The sequence below is a fragment of the Meleagris gallopavo genome, chromosome 2 (assembly GCF_905368555.1).
Source record: "Meleagris gallopavo chromosome 2, MGAL_WU_HG_1.1, whole genome shotgun sequence".
Taxonomy (NCBI): domain Eukaryota; kingdom Metazoa; phylum Chordata; class Aves; order Galliformes; family Phasianidae; genus Meleagris; species Meleagris gallopavo.
In genome coordinates, this window is record NC_139405.1 from 61960057 (window position 1) to 61982789 (window position 22733).

At 40.7% G+C, this 22733-nt stretch overlaps 2 protein-coding genes across 3 annotated transcripts in view; one reads left to right on the forward strand and one right to left on the reverse strand.

Moving 5' to 3' along the window:
* Positions 1–22733, forward strand: part of MCM9 (minichromosome maintenance 9 homologous recombination repair factor) — a 46817-nt gene that overhangs the window by 19528 nt on the left and 4556 nt on the right. For both annotated transcript variants that reach the window (XM_085217403.1, XM_085217404.1), the window contains 4 exons: positions 14169–14343; positions 16253–16455; positions 17391–17594; positions 19002–19084. In XM_085217403.1, coding sequence (XP_085073529.1) covers positions 14169–14343; positions 16253–16455; positions 17391–17594; positions 19002–19084 — 665 coding nt within the window. The remainder of the gene's footprint in view (positions 1–14168; positions 14344–16252; positions 16456–17390; positions 17595–19001; positions 19085–22733) is intronic.
* ASF1A (anti-silencing function 1A histone chaperone) lies at positions 2802–12528 on the reverse strand. Its single transcript, XM_085217405.1, has 4 exons — positions 12015–12528; positions 9418–9533; positions 5571–5747; positions 2802–3442 (listed from the first exon to the last, which is right to left on the reverse strand). Exons 1-4 carry the CDS (start codon positions 12121–12123, stop codon positions 3230–3232), a joined length of 615 nt encoding a protein of 204 aa, XP_085073531.1. The 5' UTR covers positions 12124–12528; the 3' UTR covers positions 2802–3229.

Below are 22733 nucleotides of genomic sequence, written 5' to 3' on the forward strand. Positions count from 1 at the left end.
ATATATATATGCAACTGGGTTGGCCGTCAGTCAGCTGACTTCAGGAAAACCAGCAGTTGAGGCCCTCCAAAGAAAAATAATGGATTGTCACATTGTCAGCTTTGTCTCTGACACTGTGACTTACTCAGGAGTACAAACTGCAGGGCAGGCTGTAAACTAAGTGACCATGGTTATTGTAGCTACATTCTGAGCCCTGAAGATAGAAAGAGAGTAGTATTCTCAGTGGTGTTTTGCAGAGCCATTAGGGAGGTTACACTTCACCAGTCTTCCTTATGATGGAGATAGAGTAATTTGCCCCCTTCCAACTCTGAATGTCATAGTAATTCAAATTAGAATAATGCATTAATTAATCACAATGACTGTAAGATGAAGGGACAATGTGTGTTTTTTTTTCAAGCTATACAGAAAAATAACCTCATCTTTCATCAGTAACAAGGCCTTGTGTGATCCATCTGTTTCTTTGTATATGAAAAATCTCTGATGAATATTATGACAATCTTCTAATGGAATTGAGTATATCTAGCTGATAGCTGAAGTACAATGAGATGCATCACTATTCCTCTCAATAGAGTGTAGCATTTTCTTGCATGTTGATAGTTTATGCAAATTGAAGTTTGTTGGTAAGTGAACTTGTCTTCAGCATTGAAATTGTAATATTCTGCTGTCAGTGCTACCTGCCTACGTTTGGTGCTTACCCTGTTCAGTGCAGCCCTGCTGTACTGAAAAGTTCAGAGATAAGAGACAAGTTCTTGTAGAGGTGCAGTATATTCACTGTATCTTTTAATGCCACTAATTTTGTGCTTTGATGTCACCTGATCATTAGTCCTAAAGCATCTAGAATACTCAAATTCCTTATCTCTGGAATATGGTTTTGCCAGGAAATGCGGCAAATACAGAAGACAGTTTGTATGGACTGCTAAGATCTAGACAGGCTTGAAGAAAACCTGAGAGCTTTCCTATCTTTTAGAAAGCATAGAAAGACCGCTCCTCTCAAAAAGACTGTGAGGTGCTCTCATAGTAGGTATGGTGGTTTTTTTCAGTCATCACCAAACACAGCATGGCAATTCTTTTTCCTGCAGTTGATGGGTCAGCTATAAGTAGTGTTTGTATCACTGAGGGGCTGTCTTATTCTGTTGCAGCATTATGACATCTGGTCTAGATTGAAGTTTACTGCAGAGAAGTTCACAAGTACAATTAACCTTTTTTTCCTTCTAAACAGTATATCTTCACTTTCTGAATTTCTCTGAATTAACTGGCTTGCAGGCTGACTGATGTAGTTTTGCTCACCATGTTTTGTAGTTGATTCTGCAATGGCAGTAACAGTTTGCTTCTTTCTCTCTTTGTAGCAAGTGCTTCTAAAAAGCCTTTGTGCTGTTGGTGGATGAATCCTGGTTATAGTTTGTACCTGATCATACTTGGAATTACTAGCAGAAACAGAGGTCTGAAATACTATTACAATAGCTTTAGCTTAAGTAAGTCAGACATCATTAGCCTACCAGCATTAGCCTTTCAGCAGATGACTATGTTAAATGTTTACATTGGAGACATATTGACTTTTGCAGTATCACATTAGAATTTGGGTTCCAAATATTAATGGCTCTCAATACAGTTTGGTCATTCAGCTACCATATGCTCTGCTGAGCTGTGTTGCAAGAAAGAAACGTGCACATGTAACATTCACATCAGGTCTTTCCTTTGCAATTTGAAAGTATACGTTTTAAATTAAAGACAGTTGTACTAATTATGCGAGAAAGAAGAAATGCTAACTGATTGGGACATCTTCAACCTTATTTGATAATGCAGAAAATGGAGAGAAAGCATTCTATTTTTATTCAGAGCTATTCTGCCAAGTCATCATGAAATTCATCATGAAATTTATCTGTTTTAAGAGCCTGGAACCTACAAGGGTTCAGAGTTTGTGCAGTTACTAGTAACCAGCAGAACAATATTTATTTCTGTAATCTGACATGACAGATTACAATTTTAAATGCATATATAGTCACAGTAAACCTATAAGGCTGACAAGGATTAGAAGGAATAACTAAATTGTTAGTGTCATAACAATGTCTTAAGTCTTTACAATTCACTGCTTTATTCTTTTTTATCTTCAAGGGTGTCTCAGGTAATAGGGAATGTGTCACAGCAAGACCTTCAGGATAGGCAGTGCATTCTTGAGCGTGAAGTGCCTGCCACAAAAGGGTTTGAATCTTAATTTATACCAGTGCATTATTTTCCCTTAAAGGGCTACAAAAAACTGAAATATTTTAAATTCCAGATCTTTCAAAAAACTGAAAGAAAACACCCAAACTCCTTACTACAAGTTAAAAACACAACAAAAACGTAGCATACTTGAAAAATCAATGTATGAACCAGAAACTGTGCATAACGATCTTGCAGAAGAGCCATTTTTTGGCGGTGCTCGTGCTATTTCTTTTGACAATTAAATTTTCTGATAGTTGCTTGAATCTTCCCAACCACCTCTGTATACCATTCAGTGGCTGCAAAAGGGTCTTCTCATGAAATACCCACCTAAATCCATATGAAACATTATCCTCAAAAAAAACAGTTTAACTAGCAGCAGGAGATTAAGAAAAGTCCTAAAATTGAAGATAGCAGATGATAAATCTCAAATTGCATGCTTTAAGTAACAAGTGTGTGCCTTGAAATGAAAAGAAGCTTGCACCTAAAGTTATACTGTGCTGTCCACTTCCACAGGAAGAGGACACTTGGGGGCTTTTTTTTTTTTTTTTTAAAGCACTTGTCTTTATACTTCCTCTAATAACAGCTTTGCTCTTCAGGTGTTTAATTAAAGGGTACTTTATATTTGGCAATCTGAATATCAGAGATAAGGACACAGCATAGCATTATTGCTTCATTGTGCCTAACTATTTCAACTTTCAGGATTTTTTGCTTTCTTCAGTGCTTACAAAGTAAAGGGGGAGGGGAGAGGAATATGCATACTTTAATAAGGTTCAATTTAGACCAACAGAGTAACAAGTTAGAGAAAAAAAAGCAATTACTTAAAAATAGTTGTATTTATATTCCACAATTTGCTCAAATACTGTTTTTTGGGTTTTTTTCTGTTGTTTTTTTATAAACTTTCTACAGGATGTTTTAAAACAAGTTCTTCACATTGCTTGTCAACTATATACTTAGGGAAACTGAGGGAAATAGTTCTGGCTGTCTTTACAGTTTAATACATGTACAGTACCAAAACGATGGTGGTTAGTCACATGCAGTCCATATGAGATTCTAACATAACATTTAATGAATTTTCTGATGTTGACCATCCCTTTGATGCTGAAGGTAATGCATCTGTAGAAAGCAGCGACTGTAGATTTGGGTTACTGCTCTCTGCATCTTCCAGTTTTTCAGTGTTGTCCTCCCAGTTAATGTGGAATCTTGTGACTCTGGGATTAGATGCCAAAATATTCCTCTGAAGCTGGGTGGGAAGAAAAGAAATGGATTATACGGTGTTTATGTCTCTAGTCAGAATTCACATTCATATAGGTTTTTTTCCTTTTACTCCCACAGCCATATATGTGCAAAATAGTTTGTTAATGTAAATGCAAATCTGTAGCTACTACATATGGATAAAAACATGCTTACAGAAATACACTACTAGTCCATTTACTTTAATATCCAATCCAGCAAAATAAAAGCATCCTCCTAAGAAAGCAGTTAAGCATTCTGTGAATTCAAGACTATACAACTTTACTTGCAAAGTGCAAGGGTTTTAATAAGCACTGCCTAAAGTAAAGCAAATAACTACTCCTGCAAACATTCCGTGTGCCGCACAACTTGATAAAATTCTACATCAATTTCATGGTGTTTGCCATAATTTTACTGCTTCCATCAACTTTCTCTCCTCATCTAAGAGAAAAGCTTTTCCTTACATTAAATGGCTATGCTTTCAATTCATCTTAAAATGAAAAAACATTACTCTGATTTGGTAGTGGGCAGACCTTGACACTGGTCACATTTTATTTTTGTAGTTTTTATAATTTGTCTTTGAAGAAGTGGTACATTTGTATATGTATGCAGCCCAAAAAGAAAAGGTTCATCTTCTCTCCATCTTTCACTGTTTTCCAAATAATACAGTTAATTTTGAAGGATGGCAAATTATCACAACTGACCCCTCATCTCATTAAAGAGAAAACTGGTCACAGAAAAAGTCTTCCTTGTTAGTAATGTTTATTTTATTCCCCAAGGAAGTTCTCTTTTCAAATATTTCCCCACCCCTTATGCAAACTAAGGTGACCTGGTAGGTCTACTTTCCATCAACAACAGTTAAATGTGTTCAGTGACCTTACGTTCCTCTTGCATGTTTAAGTTCTGCCCTGATGTCATCTTAAGACCTTTTTGTACAAATATGTGATAGCTTTTGCTGTTCTTTTTCATGCAAACAGTTTTTTATATTAGGAAAAAAAAAACAAAAACAGAATTATGACAAGGTATTTCTAAATTCAATTGCTTAAAGAAAGTTATTCTAGCATTCACACTAAAAATAACAAAAGATTTCAATAACACAATAAATAAAAAAGGAACAGATTATAAGCTTAAGAATCAAAAATTAACAGTAACTGTGAATTTTGAGTACACTTAAAGTATCTGATCCTTGAAAACAAAGTTAAGGATAGAAAATCATTAGCAACTTCTAAAAGACTGTTTACATTCCAGTTTAGTTAAGTTACATTTGAAAAATCTGTTTCAGACTATGGGAATTATATCTGTAGTCATTACAATATATACATTATTCCACTCAGTTCTTCATATACCTAGTTGTATAATTCATATAAACTTGAGAAATAGCCCATTTTTTTATCATGACCACTGTGGACATGAACGTGTACACATCAGATTTCATGAAGAGAAAACCTCAATTCCACAAGATCTTTTACTAAAGCAAGCCAGGATACAGTACAGAACTACGTGTGTTTGTTCCATAGGAGTTGGTCTGACTAGTTTCTGATGTTTAATTGGCTTTTCTCCTCCAAATAATTCTGTTTCACATCTCATTCTATTCCTGGTTCAGTTTTTAGCATGAAAGTAACTATGTTTTTCAAGTTAAAATAGAAACTTCTGACCATGTTGTCCACTTATTGAATAGTCATCCAACCTGCTCTTACCAGGTTACCATCTTCTCTCTTTTCATAGAGAAGTTGTTTTTCTGTTTCTGCCTTGCAGAAAATCGGAGTAGTTGTATAGGGACTGTGTTGAATTAAAACTTCAATTTCAGATCCCAATTTCCTGTCCTATAAAAAGCTTTTTTTTTTTTTTTTTTTTTTGAGGAACAGAGCCACTTTGTCAACAGTGATTCAGATAGAGGGAACCCAGTCTCTATGTCATTTCAGGAGAACAAACTCATACTGACATCCAAACAAAGCTTCAAATTAGCAGAAATTGTTACTGATTTCTGAATGTTCTCCAAATTTGTGGCAAATACATGGTACTTCCACTTTGTCTCCCAGTCTTTTTGTGTTATTGAAACGTAGTTTATGGGATCATTTGGAGTTTGGGTCTTAAAAATATTTTATAAGCATATAATAGATAGACTGTATGTGCCTTACCTTAGAAAAGTCTGGTTTTACTGGTGGATTCTCTCTCAGTTCTGTTTCGGTATATTCGTTGTTTACATAGTAGCCTACTCTAATAAATTCTTGACCTCGATAGGTGCATGTAATTAGCACAACTGTTACACCTACTGCATCTGCATCTGGAATAAGCCCTGGGTTAGGAGCATCAGCCTAGATGAGAAAGGGAAAGATGTATTAGAATAAAATCAACACCGTATGTCTATCTAGCAGGGCAATCTCAAGTAGTATCTCCCAGCACTTAGCAGAGACTGTACGTAAATTTAAAGCGTTTCTTTCAAGTTAACCTGAAAGCAGACCTGCTTTTATAAAAACATCAACCCTGAATTTAGGATGGTATCCTCTAGAGAGAGAATTACTTACAACAGAGTAATACTGTGTGCTGACATTTCTCCAGGGTGATTAGACAGCTTTGATCCAAAACTGCTTTTCAATATATAATTAGCTGAGCTGTTGTTTGAACAAGCTCTCTAATTCTACAGTGCCATTATTCTCTAGCCCACCTTAGTAATTCAGTAAAAGTATTTCTTTCCATACCTCTTAGGCTGACTTGATCTGTATGCATTTTTTTTTTTTTTTTTTAACATGACTAAACCCTTACAAATACAGACTGTAGTTTGTATTTCAGCAAAAGCAGGGACAGGCTACAGTGAGGTCTGGACTGTCCCCCAAAAGAACAAACTCTAGGAAAGAACAAACTGTGTCTCTCATCTGCTTCTGCATGCCTACATTTCTTCTTCTGCATGCAGCTAAATGCACTGACCACTGTGGGACATCATACATTTTCAGCCAGTGTACAGACCTCATAGGCAACTAACACAATTTTTCTTAGCATCCTTACTTTCTGTAGTACTGTAATTATCAATAAAGATTACTTCATAAGATGTGGTTTACCTTGGTCTCTTAAAATGCTTTCTAACTAAACACTTGTTGATAAAAATGTGGTACCTTCTTCAGTTCTAAAATTTAGACTAACAGCAATTTAAGAATAAATGAAAAAGACTCATGTTTACAATTTTGCATGTCAAGTCCAAAGCTAATAATGAACACTTTTGTTCTGAGTATAAATTAGTATTAATTATGTTAGAATAGTGCAGGTATATTGAATCCTGCCTTAGGACAGAGGATGAATGGGATTAATTTTTGCTATCCCTCTTATCTCTGTTTTTCTCTAGCATTTATATGCTCTAGCACTGTGAAATTCAGGAGCTAGTAATCATGCATCATTGACTTCTGCTCTTCGCGACTTCAATTTTGAGCCTTCAAACCAGTCTGGCTTTTTCTAAGAAGCTACAGGCACTTTACAGAACAATTAAATGAATTGGACCTCTTGGGTATAAATACACCAGAGAGGAGTGGAATGCAGCTAGGGAATTGGGTAGACTCCCCCCGCCCTGAAGGGAGCATGCAGCGACCAAATAACTTTACAGCTTGTCCAGGGGAATGGCCAAGGAAAAGAAGCGTGGAGAATACAAGAAAACACAAGAACTGCCAATATACGAATCCGCTACATTCAGTCATCCTACTCAGTGCCCAGGGCCATGTGATTACCTGAAATTCCACAGTAGGCAATTATAGAATAATACACTGCAAAAGTACACTCTTCCATTTAACTCCCTATGAAAAAACTCAACTAGCACCTAATATGGTATTTCAGCTCTTCCTCACTGCCACTGGCATTTCATGTCCCATAATATGTTATGATACAGCTGTGAACTTGCAGAAATACTGTTCTAGTCCTACTTAGCTATTGACTACTGTTGAGTGGCAATGACACTGAACATGATTTTTTGAAAAAAATCTGTTGTCTTTTCTCAAATGTTTAACTCCCTGCCTTGGATGTAAAACCTCCCAGTTCCCTAGGGAACAGGTAGCCATACACAGGGATACCTGAGTGGTTGCAAACAGATGTTGTGGTAGGCAAAAAGAGGTAGCAAGATTCACTTCCACATAAAAATCACAGTCTTAATGTGTCATTCTCATGCTAATAATATTTAAGGATTTTATGAAATCACTCAATGCATATGTTGTCCTGAATTATCTATCTTTTCCACGTAAGACAGATATGCATTTAGCTATTACTAGACAGTAGCTAAATTAGTGTACAGTCTTATCTCCCCAGAAGATGATAAATAATTTATAATCTCCAAAAGAATTTACTGCAAATCCCAAAATGCACAGAGAGAGAAGGCATCAGGGTTCATTAGCTCTGTCTTGGTATTTTAATCTAAACAGGCAAGACAGTATGCCTTTAATACTGAAATCTTTTAAAATGTTAAGGATTTGACTGTCCAAGTCTGAGAAGCACAACTGTTTGCCATCTTTCTGCATGTAAGACTAATGTACCAACCTGATACACAACTCTTTTTTCACAAAGGTAGTTTTATCACCCTCAGTATTATGTGTGAGACACTCCATTTTATTTGCTATTTCAGCAATTTCTGTATTTAGAAAAGTCTACAGCGTATTATTAGCTGAAAATTTCGTGCATTTCTGCAAAGGGCCTTTTGCTGTGTTACCCTGACAATACCACCTCTTTGGTTTATGTATATGCCTCCTGCAGCTCTGCAGTGCACCCCATTCTGCCCTTCCCTTGTTCTCTCCGTCTCCCAGGCAGTATTAGTTTGGCGAATAAAGCAGGCCTTTGCTGATGACTAACGCTACTACTACAGCACAGTATAGGTGTACTACTGCTACTGCAGTTCTGTTTTTGATAGTCTCTTACATAAACATTAGCCAAGTCCTACCCTCACCTGAAATCCAGTGGTTTTGAAGTCTAATGTACTGAGACCAACAGTAATTAAATTAGAAATAAAAGGGACACTTTATAATAACACACCAACTCAGTCTCTTATCTATTCAAATATAAGCAAGATGCTTGCATGCCCACTCCTAGTTTAGCTTTAGTGTCATTTATAAACATTCATATCCATTTAAAATGGAAAGCAGTCCATTCTACAGGAACTGCAAGACCAGTAAATTCAATTTTCAAGGCCCTCCTATTATGAAACAACAGCTTTTTAGGCACCTGCCTCCTGCTTCTCCCCGTTACTGTCAGCGATTACTCCCTGTAACTTGACTGAAAATACTGCAGTGTTTAAATCAGAAAAGCAAGTGCTAGCTGATATCTCTGGATATAATGCTAGAAGATAATGTCTTTTGAGAGTAAACGAGGATCATCTAATTCTTACCAATTAATGCCTAAGATAAAACATCTTGATAACAGAAGAACTATTGGTAAATGATGCATTTGTTATGATGAACAAGATCAATAGCATCTTCATTTTTTGTGTGGAAAAAAATAGGGCCCAGCTCCAAAACAAAACAGAAACGTTTCAGCACACACAAATATGTGGTTAATAAACATAGCCTCCAACCCAACCTCATTCCTTCAGCGTGTCCTGAAAGGCAGGGGAAAATAATTCTTCATTTGAAAGTTTCAGAACCTGAAATTTTCAAGTAATTGAGCCTCTTACTATGAGCCTGATCTATTGAGTGGCAACCCTGCTCACAGCAGGTGGTTCAAATCTGGTGGGCTTAAGTCCCTTGCAGCCCAAGACATTCTGTTATTTTATTATATGAAATTATCATCACCTACAGGAACTGTGCCTTTATCAGTGTATCTTATATTGATACTACAAATGAAAATACGACTATGGAAATATTGGGGGCAAAGCCTAAATCTTAAAGAATGGTGTGTGATACCTGAAGAGCTGACTGAAAGTTTTTCAAGCTATTACTTTTCAAGTGCGTCTTAGTGTGATAGTCATCTTTAAAGATCAAAATAACGTAATTCCTTTAGAAACAGTTACTTCAAACTTACCTGAAATACAAACATGTGTCTGCCTGCAGGAACAGGTCCTACTAAAACAGAGTCTAACACTTGGTCATACTCTTCACTTTCAGCTGAACCCACATAAATTATCTTCCATTCCAAATCTGCAGAACAAAAATTAAATAACAAACATTATTTATCTTATAGTTAAGGATGTTACATTCTTGACTGTCTATGATTTTGCTTAGCTTAAAATTGTTTCTTTGGCAACTGGCATAAAGGATAAGGAACTTGTCCTCATCAGGGAAGATGATGTTTTCCCCAGTCCTCATGAACTAGACCATCCCACCACCCTTCTCTAGTCAATCCTGCGGGAGTCTCTCTTTTCATAGGCAGGTAAAGCTGCAATTGTTCTACAGCAGGCAGGGTCCATTTACTCGTTAGGACATGCAATGAGAATTTCCTCAGTCTGCAGGAATGTCTCCGGCATTCAGGATTGCAACTGTTTTTCCTCATTAATGAAATCTTAACCTTTCATATAGCACACCACAACTGACCACGTTCTGCACCAGAGGCTCCGTTTACCCCATAAGCACCTGGTGTTAGCTACTGGGGTACTGCAGGCACTCATTGGGTCAGTTGATGACCTTTTGTTGGAGTCTATACAGTTTGCTATGTACAAGGAGTGAGGACTTATAGGCTAGATCACTTAAGGTTATTGTGCCATCACTTACTGTTATTCCAGAAAAACAAAGTCATTCTAAACCAGTAATACTTAGTTCTGAAAAACAAGCCTTGAAAGATAACTTATACCTTTAAAAGGTTTATCTGATACTGCTGAGGAATGATGACATAGAATAATTTAAAAATGGGGGGAAGTGAACTCAAAGAATTTAGTTCTAAGACCAGTGGTGCACAGGACTGGCTGTAAACAGCAGAGTAGACATTAGCACACAAATGCTAAGGAAATGACAGCAATTCATTCTTTCAGAAGAGCTTTTAACCTCATTTTTAAACGTGAAAAATAGCAGCGCTTACCCTAAGTGTATCCTATAGTCTAACCTTCATCAGATGGGGGAACTGAGAATTTTGAACTGGGCCACCTCTAATTAGCAATCTGACCGTCCAGATTTAACAGCAGTGTTAAAGACACACAGCAAGGAGCGGTCACACAACCGAAGGAAAGGTACGGTGATGCCCTGTGCCTGTTCTGCTGGAGGCACTGCTGCGTGCCACACAGCATGAGGATTCAGGTGCTGCTGTCCTGAGTGAGCCCTGACTGCTCGAGGCAGGGAGAAGCAGCCACAGGCATCAGGGCGGGTACGGAGCTCACTGGTGCAGGCTGCTCAAGCTGAGATGCTGATCAGTTTTAGGATGGGTGGCAGAGGCCTGGAGGAAACGCAGACAGGACTTTCTCAAAGTTCCTGACAGCACCGCCAACCCTCCGCACAGTGGCAGAAACCCGTGCCGAGTGAGGCAAACAGTGCGACAGCGATAGAAACGTCCCCATTCCCATTGCCATGAGTTTTCCTCCCTGCCTCCCACCGCCTTCCCGGGCTCCCCAGCGAGCAGGCAGCACTGGGCCCCACCGGCGCCGGGCCGGCAGCGGCACCTGTTCCCGGACAGCTCCGGCGGAGCGGCCTCCGCCCCCCCGCTCGGGGCCGCCGCGCAGCCCGCAGCTTCCTTCGCCGTGCGCCGCCGCGTTCGAATCTCCCGCCCGGGGGTTCCCGCGCGGACTCTCGGGGCGCCTCCCGCGGAGAGGCGCGGCGCGGCCTGCCGGCGGCGCGGCGACAGCGCTGCGGAGCGAGCCGGGCCAGACCGGGCCGGGAGCCGCTCGCGGCCCGCCGGGCAGACGAGAAGGCGTGAGCCCGGCCGAGAAGGGGCTCTTAGCCGCGTCCCCCGCTCCGGGGTCCCCGCGGGGCGGCGTGCAGGGCGGCGCCGGGCCGCCTCCCCCGGCGGCAGCCGGTAACTTTAGAGTGACTTCCGAAAATAGTGGCTGCCGCCACCCCTTCCTCCCGGCACGGCTCGGCGCCCCCGGACCGCCACCCGCCGGGCCCCGAGCATTGTGCCCAGGGAGAGCCGCCCGCCCGCTCTGCCTCCCGCTCCGTTTTTTTGTGGGTTTTTTTTTTTTTTCGGATTTTTTTTTTTTTTTAAGTATTAAAATGGAGCGCGAGGCCCCGCACCGCTCGCTCCGAAACGCTGCCCGCGCTGCGGGTACCGCCCGAGCGCAGCGGTGCGACCGCGCAACAGTTCCGCTCCCGCGTCGCGGGGCCGCGCGGCGCCCTGCCCGTCCGCCCGCTCCCGCTCTGCCCCCCCACGCACACACAAAGCTGGCAACATGGCTACCACCACTCTAACAAGTTCCTCGCAACTTGAAGGCGGCCTCAACGATGGCGCGGCGGGGAGCGAAGCGGAGCGGCGGCCCCGGAGCCGAGAGCCCGGAGCGAGGGCTCCGCCGCTAACTTTCCCCGCCGGGTTCGGGCCGGGCGGCCCCGCCGGAGCTCCGCATCCCCGCGTGGCGGCACGGCTCTGCGGGGAGGAGAGCCGTGCGGCGGCGGGAGCAGGCCTGGGCCGAGGAGAGCCCGCACGGCCCCGCATCCGACGGCCCGGGGCCGCGGAACCCGCGTCCGGAGAGCGGTACTCACCTTCCGACAGGTCCTCTATGCACTCAAATGTGATTTCGAACTGGAAAGGGTTGTAGAAAGGAGAAGGGTTGTCCAACACCACTACATTGTTCACCTGAACCTTTGCCATATTTTGAAAAAAACACAATAGGAGGAGCGCGTAAACGCCGCACGGCAAAGTCCCGAGCGGTGGTCTCCGCCGCGCACGAAGCCCCGCGCCCCCGTCGGAGCGAGGCTGCAGAGCCGCGACTTGGGGAAACTTTTCTTCCCCCCTTTTATTTACACCGGGAGCACTCCACACTGTTCGCAGCTTTCCTATTTCACTCAACTACGGCCCATTCTGCCCTGCTCGCCGCCAGCGCCCGCCCGGATTGGCCGCGCGCTGGGCTAGGGCCCTCCTCCCCGAGCCGAGCGGAGCCGAGCCGACCGCCGAGCGGCGGCAAGACAGGCTCCGCCGCCCGCCCGGCCCCGCCGCGCCGCTCGGCGCCCCCGTCCGGCCAGCGGCCGCCACCGCCGCCAAACCGCCCTCCAGCCGCCGGCCAACGGCCGCGCGGCACGGGAGGGGCCGGCCCGAGCGGGCGGGGCCGAGTGCGAAGCCGAGGGGCGGACCTGGGTGCCGTAGGCCGCGCCTCTGCTCGCGCGTGGGCTTCCGCCATGTGCTGTGGGTGGCTGGTTTTGTTTGCCCGGGGATTATTATTATCGGGTTTTTAAACTCTTTTTGAGAACCCGAGGTGTCAGGCGGTACGTGCTGGCTGGGGACTGCCCGGCCGAGCCCGCGCCAGCTCCGCCGTGCAGCCCCACGGGGGCCGTTGTGTGAACGGCCTCCAGAAAGCCGTCATCCCGAGGCTGTGCTGTAATGAAGGGCCTCCGGCGGCGCCGCGCGCCCCGAGCACAGGCGGCCCGGGGAGGAGGCCATTTTAGGCTGCCGTGTGCGGGGATGGCAGCGGTGACATGTCACCGACCACTGCCGCGCTGGGGAGCGGCGTACCAGGGCGTAGGGGTGTGTGGTGTTTCTCTTCAACGTGAGAGGCGAATCCCTGAGGAAATAAATATGTGGTCGGGCAGTAATCGTGCCTGCAGGGAACCCTTGAGTGTGCAGCAGGAAGGTGTGGAGCAGACATCTTGCCTGAGCCATGCAGGCAAGGAGCAGAGTCTGCCATGTCTGCAGTGAGAGCAGCACTTAGGCCCTCGGCTCTTAGCAGACCTCCAAGCCACTGCTAGGTTTGGAAAGGGGATTACACTGCTGTATTTACAAAGTGTCACCATCTGATAGTTGCCTAATCTGTTGCTCACTGTACATTTTTAGCATTCTTCACGTCAGACAAAAGGCCAGATTGGGCACAGTGGAAGAGATTCCTCACATCAAGCTAAAATTACTATCCAGAAACATATATTGCCAATAACTTCTGACTGATCTGCAGAGATGAGCAGGCAGCAGCCTCTTCCTTGGGACGTTGGAAGTGCTGTGTGGGGAGATCCTTGGGCAAGCTTTGCTGTAGCATTTCAGGAGGTTTCAGGCTAGCAGCAGCCTGTCAGCTACCAGGATATTTTGAGCAGAGCACTTTGGAGTGAAAAAGAAGGGCTAAAGATAGAGAAAAGGCTGGGAAGTAGGGACTAGGAAAATGGAAAAGAGCTGCATATACTTGATAGTGAGCAGCCGTTATCGCAGCTTTGAAATGTTTCTGACCTTCCATGCTCCCAGTGTTGTGTCACGTGTACATTCACTAATGCCTGCTGGGAACTTATTTTGTTCCTTTCATTTTGAATTTATTTATTTTTTCTAAGCTTTATTTTTCAGCTCTGGAATATTTGTCTACTTAAGTAGTTGGTGGGTAAGGAGAGCTGAATGCATCCATTCCGTAAATTTGTGGGCTTTGCAGTCACCCCAGTTCTCAATCTAGCAGATTTGATTTTCTCACCCTTGTTAATAAGAAATTACTAAGTTTTGAAAGCTGAGCAGAATCTGCTCTGCAGATCAGAACCAACCTGCATAACACTGGTGGGATTTTTTACCAGCAAGTGTAAATGAGATGCATGGTAGTGATATGTGGTGGAGTTAGCCTGCTGTTTCTCCTTCTGTCAGTGGCACAAGCCAGTGTGCCGTGTCCCATTCTTTCACTCAAGTTCGCTCCTGTAATCTGAAAAAAAAACAGACTGGAATAATTGATTCTTCAGGTTTGACAGTGACTGCTGTGAAGGACTTTGGGGAGTGGAACTTGGAAGCTGGAGCGCTGGTGCTTGCAGATGGAGGCCTTTGTTGCATTGATGAGTTCAATAGCATCAAAGAACATGACAGAACCAGTATCCACGAAGCAATGGAGCAGCAAACCATCAGTGTAGCAAAAGCTGGGTAAGTGGCATGTTAACATATGTGACAAAATGATGTTTCTCTTATATTTACAAGTTGAAGAGATGCTTGTCATGCTAGTAAATTACAGCTGTTTTCTTTGTTGTACTGCATAGTTTTGTTCTCAGCAGTATTGGTCAACAAGGTGAACTGACATTTCATAGACATACCTTGTTCACTTATCATAGAATCATATCATAGAATGAGCTGGGTTGGAAGGGACCTCAAAGATCATCAAGTTCCAACCTCCCTGCCATAGGCAGGGCCACCAGTCTCCATATCTAATACTAGATCAGGCTGCCCAGGGCCCCAAACCTCTGGGTTTTCAGTCTACTGCTGCGCTTAGACAAGGACTCTTTCCAAAAACTGTGTTCTTGTCATTTTGTGGGAGCTATCATAATAATTGTATGTGAAATGAGAAACCTAGTGAAATTAGTATTGGAACTCATAAAGCAGGATTTCATTTCTCCAATATCTAGTAATACTGGATTTCCAGACTGCTCCAGCTTGTATGTTGGCCAAGGCATGAATATAAATTCCTACTGACCTTCATGTCCTCTCTTCTTAAACCAGTATCTATTCAAACCTGCTGCTTCTTACTCTGCCAGTTTGATCTCTGAGCTCAAACATGTTTTTCTCAGCTATGAGCAGCTCGTGTCCAGGCCCAGATCATCCCCTGGCTGAAGTTACTGGAGTCTCCACTACTCAGAAGGCACCATCCTTTCCACATCCATCATTGTTCCCATCCAGTCTGCTCTTGCTCCCATCACATCTTCTTGTCTTCTCTAGTTGATCATGTCCTTTCTGTTTCCGGCCATCTGCACTGAATTCTACTCCAGCCTCTTGTGCTCTTGCCATTTTTTCCACTTCACAACTCACCTCTTCTTCCCCTCCTGTCTGTTGCATTCTCTTTTGGGATTTTGCTCAACATTTGCTGTTGCCTGTATAAGATCTAACGCTCACCTTTTCCTTATGTTATATACTATGTTATACTGTGCTGTGCATTGAAAGTATGCATGAATTTGCTCGGCTTATGCATTCTTTAAAATGCATCCACTCATACTTTTTCACCCAAACCAATTCTGATGCAGCCCCTGCAAAAATACTAGGCAGAAAGCAGATAGATCATGTTCCCCTCATCTGAGGGAATGTGAGCCTTTTTGCCAGCAGTGCAGATGGGGACAAATGGTTGGAAACAATGCAGTATTTCTGCATGATAAGATAGTGATGTATTTTAGTCGGGTTCCTAGTTGCAGTTGTTTGAGTTTTGAAGACTTCAAACCACAACTTTACCTTTTACCTTTAAAATTCTAGCTTGGTGTCAAATCAAAGTTAGAATAACTGCTACCTTAACTGAAACAGTTTGCCCCACATTTAATAACACAGACTGGGTTAGTATTGTTAAGAGAGAAAAATCTCAATTACCCTGGAAATAGAGTTGATATGGCTGCCATCGCTGTTTGACTGGGTTAATATCCAAAATGTGATTACAGACAGGAATAAAACATATGCTCCATTTTATTTTGCTTTCTTAAAATGTGAATTAAGACAAAATTTACCTTTAATTGTGAAAAAAATATACTGTAGGAATCTACAAAGTAACACTTGTTTCTGAAAAGCTGTGTTAGCTTTAATCAGCTAAGAATTTAGCTGTATATAAAGATGACTTGTGGGAATATCACCTCGTTACTTTTGGTATGCCGAGTACAATCTGTAGTTGCTATTCTCTGACTTAGAAAAGCTTTGTATGTAATATTCATTACTACAATAATTATATGTACTGTTTAGCTCTTAGCACGCTTTGAAGGTAAGATGTGCTCTTTATAACATAAAACATGGTATTTGTTCTTAACACTTTGGAATCATTTACCCTTCCCAGCTTAATTCAGCTGTTCATCCTACTTCTCTCTAGCTTGGTATGTAAGCTTAATACAAGGACAACCATACTGGCAGCAACAAACCCCAAAGGCCATTATGACCCTACTGAGTCTGTCTCTGTCAACATAGCTCTTGGCAGTCCCCTGCTGAGCAGATTTGACCTGGTCTTAGTGTTATTAGATACAAAGAATGAGGAGTGGGACCGCATCATTTCATCTTTCATCTTGCAAAATAAAGGTAAGAGCAGTCTTTTTTAATTTCCCACACACACACACCTTTAATTTTAGTATTTTATTTTTCGATGTTTTGCGATGAATCGGTGTTCATGTGTTTGCTGTGGTAGTTGCCTGTGATGGTGGTCGTCTTTCTAGTAGGAATAAGATAGAGATCACTGATTAATTAATAGAGGTGATCTGTGAACACCATACTTTTACCTTTACTCTGTGATCAGACCATCAGCCCAGCTCAGTAAGTGGGTGGTTTCCATCTTGGCCTTATTACTTGATGTGCAGATCCTACACATGATACTATTTTACATGCTGTGAGTGGGAAACTTAATTCAGATAGAACAAATCTGAGCTGTGCGTGCTACAGGACTCATGGAGTGCTTAAACTGTGTGCCAAAGCTGCGTGCTGTGAAATTAGGAAGGGCAGTGTGATTTCGTTTTAATCAGCCCCTCATCTGCTTTAGGTGCATGACTTTGATCCCCATTAGAGAGCAAGTGATTAGAGGAATTCCTTCATTTTGTTTTCTTCCCTTCTCAAAATGTATCCCTGCAGAAAATGTTCAGAATATGGCAGGTAGTCTTTGGCTTCCTTGGAGTAGGTAAAATAGCCAGAGGAGGTACAGCAGTCACGTGGCACTTTACATTTTACACGGTACTGGAGCAGTTAATAACAACCATTCCATCTGGTGGGCAGTGAGCCTGACAGCACTGCTGTTGAAATTACTGCAGGCTTTGCTGTGGATTGTGTTAGGGGAGGGATTGGGTGGTATGTAACATCCCACACTGGAATTTAACGAAGTCCTCAAGGACTGATGTGCAGGCACTCCAATACGCCCCAGAAATACAGTAAAATGTCCTTTATATTCACCCACCTAATTAACAATAATTCTTAAGAGGGGGCTTCATGTCTGTCTTATGTTTACTGACGAGGCAGTTGTTCCACAGGTTGCCCTGGCAAATCTGAAAAGCTGTGGAGCATGGAAAAGATGAAAACCTACTTCTGCCTTATAAAAAGGATACAGCCAAAGTTGTCTGATGAGAGCAACCTGATCCTTGTACGCTATTATCAAATGCAGCGTCAGAGCGACTGCAGGAATGCTGCCCGAACTACCATTCGCTTGTTGGAGAGTTTGATACGCCTTGCAGAAGGTAAGGCTGGGACAATTTTATTTTTAGGCTGCCAATTAACCTTTATAAAATGAATAGATTGGAACTTTAATTATAGCCAGTGAGCGGAGTAGCAGCTTTTCTATAGAGATCCAGATAGATGAACCTTGTATTACTTTGCGATCTAAAGAGATTTGGAGATTTTGAACGTAGGAAAAAGTGTTGTATTTGGATGATCAAGATCAGTTTTAATTTCATTGTTCTCACAGTCATAATAAAAACTAAAGCCATTGGAAGATTATACTAGAGAAAAAAGTCTCCAAAGATATGTGTCGTTATGGAAAACAAATCTCAGGATTCATTTTACTTAGTTTGAGCCCTGGGTTGCCTTCTACTCTGCTTGATGAAAGGTGTCAATTACTGGGAACTGTCCTAAAATTAATAGAACATCAACACGTTTTTGTTTCCTTCAGTATCAGTAATCAATTTTGCAGTAGGGACTACAACATTTGCAACTGTAAATTCAAGTTATATTTCATTTACAAGAACAAAAACGAAGCATAGGTCTCTATCTTAACATGATTTCAATTTTTAAAATGTCACATTGAATATTTTCAAGGTGAATTTAAAAGAATGTACTGTATTTTTGTATCAAGAATCATAAATGGTCTTCATGCTTTTATATGGCAGTGAGCTGTGTAGTACTTTCTGCATCAGATGTTTATGCTTTGGTCTCAGTTTTCAGGGGAAATTATTTAGTTGAAATAAATTCTTAAGATTCTTTAAATAGAAATTCTTTAAGGTTCACATGTTATTTATGTGTTTAAGGTTTCTTCCATTCTTATGTGCCTCATATTTGAGACTTCTAGTAGGACTTTGTTCTTTCAAAGTACTATATAGATGGTATTGATTAAACTTTCTCATGCTGAATAAGAACCATGTTTCCACAGCCAATTGGGATAGCTTCATGTAGAAAATTATTTCCATTTGCATTGTATCCACTTGCAAAAATCAGTTTTGTTTTGCTGTCTTATGAAAGGAAAACAAGAAAAAATAAAGCTACGTAGAGAAAAGCATGTTTTGGAGCAGTTAGAAGAAATTACATCTTTTCTGACATATAACAAATTGTATCACATTCTTTGTTGCCATATCTAGCATTTTATATCAACTACAGCATTTTGAGCAGTGTTATTTAAGGTGTCCTGTTACTGTAATTCAGAAGCACATTACAGTCTTTATTTGTAAAACTAAGTCTTCTAATTCCTGTTGGAATTGACCAACCAAAATCAAAAGGACCATATTGATGTTTAAGTTAGATCCGTACACAAGTGTTTGAAGAGCTAAAGAAGTTTGAAGAAATATCATCTCCCTTCTAGTACAAAAGTTGCTCTTTAACTCTTAATATACTTTCATTCATACTCACTCTCAGTGCCCATTTGTTTTTGCTAGCTCATGCCCGCTTGATGTTTAGGGACACTGTGACTTTGGAAGATGCTGTAACTGTGGTATCGGTGATGGAGTCTTCTATGCAGGTAAGATTTCTTGCAGACATTGTAATTGCTGTAATACCACATTAATAGATTTATCATGTAGATATATGCCAACTCCTTTAATCTCTTTGGAGAAGATTTCATGCTATCATGGAAAATAGATCATCAGAGACCTTGGCAATTAACTTTTAGTCCATCTTGATGACAAAAATCCTTAAACACAGGTTATAGTGGAAACTCTGGATGAAGTGGATTTTGTTATGCTATATTTTAAAGACTGTTTGAACCAAAAATTATTACATCGCTACCTTTAATAGTCTCTGATGTGTCATTATGTGTCATTAGCTTGTTGCTCATGAGTTAGATATGAGAGAACCAATCAATTGTTTTGAGAAAGTTTCAATTGGTTGCCAAGATCAACACTTTGCATTGCCATTAAAGTATTTTAAAACATGCCGTTGGTGATACTGAAACTCACAGAACTTTTAGGAGAATAATTTTACTCTGAGAAACCTTAAAAGTTCAGTACGTTGGTCGCCATGCACTGAAAATGGTGTTTTCTAGTTATCACATGGATTTGTGTAATATTTCTAAGTTAAAAAAAAAAAAAAGTAAAAACAGGCATTGAAAGAATGTGGAAGGCTACATTATAATTTACTGGAGCATCATTGGGATATTGAATGTAAAGGAAAGAGGTAGATTTAGAGCAGAAAAAAGGGATATGAATCTGGTAGAGGCTTTTTTAAATAGAAATTTGGAAAATATTTTTACTTCTAAAATATATTTAAAATAGACAATGTTCCTTCAGATAGAAAATTTTAAAGAGAAATAAAGCTTAATGCTTTGGAGTAGAAAATAAGTTACCATAAGTAGATTATCCTGTATTTCTTACATGGGGCTGTTTTGCACTTCTGAATTATTTGGTTTGGGTTCTGTCAGAGATAGAGTACTCTACTGCACAGATCACTGGTCTGGTCCAAACTGACATCCTCTATTTCTGTATAGATTGATATGAATAGGTCAAAACTAAAGCAATTTTATATAGCATCCATTAGCTCAAATATGTTGAAGACTTCTGCAGAAGTGGATATGGACCTTATTTGAAATAAAGTGCATTCAGGTAGATGTACAAAGTCACATGTGGCAGGTAGGCACGTGTGATCCCCCTTTCTCTTTCAAGGAAGTTTGAGAGATTAATTGAAGTTTGTGCCACAGATCATCTACTGTGCAGTTTTACACATGGAATTTGTCTTTAAAAAATACTGCAAGGTCTGACCTTAGTGAGTCACAGAAGATTATTCCTCTCTGCTGCAGCTCATCCTGCACTCTTTTGAAGAGCTCAGCTTTTCAATGACAGTACTGCATCTGAGTCAAAATAACCAGTAACACTAAATCCAATTGAAAGAGCAGAAGATACAGCATGTTTGTTAACTGTAAATAAAACTGTAATTACTTATACTGGAATTTGCTGGGACACTGATTTCACATCAGTATGATTTTGAGAAACAAGAAACCTGAAATACTCAGATTCTTTTTTTCATGACATCAAAAAAGTGGAGACTAATGAATTTATATTGCCATCTGTATGTTGTCAACACTAATAAACGTAGGAAAAAAAGGTACTATTTTAACAATGGGTCACTTTGTCATATTTCTTTCTCCCTTGAGGGCTGCAGGTTGCATAACAAGCATATGTCTAATCAGTGCTAGTGAGAAATTTGCCTGAATTATGACTGTATAAGACTACCTGGGAGCAGTTTGTGTGCTCATCATATTTGTTCTATTCCTTGATTCCTAGGAGGAAGTTTGTTTTTCTAAGAATCTGCAAACTTGAGATCTGGTACTTAAGGCCAAATTTTACTTCCCACTTGGAAATTATAAATAAATCACTGAAATTATTTTTAAAGGAAGTGATTTCTTTGATTTCTTAAAATCTAAATAAAAGCAACATGCAGTGGTTTCTTTTCAGAAAGTGGTTCCTTATCACTGAATAGAAAAAATTGAAAATGAAATTGTTTTTATGTGTAGATACATCCTACGTTTCCTGCCTAATTGTAGAATGAGTTTGGAAATGCAGAAGCACCAATGTCATGCTTGAAGGACTGACTGCCACCCTTCAGTTCAGCTTTCAGCTTAGCAAATTTTATCTCAAATGTCATCTTTCCAACTTCTACAAAAAAACATATTCTTACCAGTGTAAAATCAAATCTCACAGTTCTCAGGGAAGTATTTGGATATTTCATGTGAGCCTACTTGAGAAGGAGTACTATCCTATTTTCATCACCAGCCCAATTCATTGAGGCTTTTTGTTTGTCTGTTTTAGCCTCTGTTCACCTTTGTTTTCTCAGGGAGAGCAGGACGTAGTTGTACCCACTGGGCATATGCTTTGAAATATATAATCATATGTTCCTTTTTTTTTTCCCACTGGATTCTTACATCACAGGTTGACAGTACTCAAGCTAAAAGCAACGGCTCTTTGTCAATACTTTGCTCAGTGCTTTTTTACTTACTGTTCAAATGCTGTTCTACATATAGAATTCTGTTTTTTTCATGTGCTTTTCTGTGGAATTCATTTCCAGTGTATTTCAGAAATAGTGATTTATGTTCGTGCAGTCATTGTAAAGTGACGAGATGGTACTACTCCTGTTTTGTAATTTGGAGCTGATGTATGCAAGATCCAGAAGAAATTATCCACTAAAGCATGTCCCATGAAAAATGGTTTGGTCTTAGTTTCAGAGCAGTAGCACTCTGAGCGTTAGAGCACATTCTCTATTGACAGCAGTTTCCTTCTGTGCACATTCCATATCAAGCTCCCAATTAGAAACTTATTGCCTTTCAAAACCTTTGCTTAGTTGTCTCACTCAGACTCATAAGAACTGGAAATTAGCACAGAGATTGAATCTGATTTTCATCAGTAGCTTTTAGCTGTCCTAACTAACAGACCAAGCTTTCATTTCTCCAGCCCCTGACTCATTGTACAATGTACAATTCCTGGAATAAATAAGGAAAAACTCACAGTAAAATAGATTTATGAAACAAATAAGTGTTGTACAAAAATCTTTTTCGTAACTGCTTTTATGTGGAACAAATTTGTCATATTGCTAAGTGATCTGTGAAAAAAAACAAGTGATAACTTAAGAGGGATGCATTAATGTTTGCACAGCCAACCTTAGTTTTAATATTGCTTAATATTGGTTTTAGAGGCTTGAATTAGCCATGTGAGTGATGTTGCTTCAGTATGAGTTTTTTTTAAGTGAACTTTTAAATTACAAAATGGAAAAAAAACCTAATTGCCACAAACAGCATCACTCACATGACCACGTTTTCAATAGGGACAGCCTATAGACTCGGAGTCTCTATGTCTGGAGGCTGCCTTTATTGAAAACTTGAGGGCCATGAGATGCTGTGTGTGGCAATTTCTGCTTTTAGAGACTGTCCACTTTCGCTGCTGCTTTCCTGATGCTTGATAAGCACGTTGTTGATCAGTTGGATTGAGCTTTATAGATTAGTCAGGAATGATAAATACTGGCTAATCTGTGGCAAAACAGGTGTGTGGTTTTTGTGGTTTTGTTTGTTTTGTTTTTCCAAAGAGCTGTAGTAGAATATTTTGTGTGAAACAAGTCATTTTGTGCAGATGCTCTGTTCCAAATAAAAGCTACTTCATTTCTCACAAGATTAGAAGTGTGGAATT

Coding starts and splice junctions, on each gene's coding strand:
- ASF1A (XM_085217405.1), bottom strand. CDS start 12,123: ATGGCAAAGGTTCAGGTGAACAATGTAGTGGTGTTGGACAACCCTTCT. Junction 9,534..12,014: donor CATAGAGGACCTGTCGGAAG/GTGAGTACCGCT, acceptor TTTGTTCTGCAG/ATTTGGAATGGAAGATAATT. Junction 3,443..5,570: donor TAAAACCAGACTTTTCTAAG/GTAAGGCACATA, acceptor CTTCCCACCCAG/CTTCAGAGGAATATTTTGGC.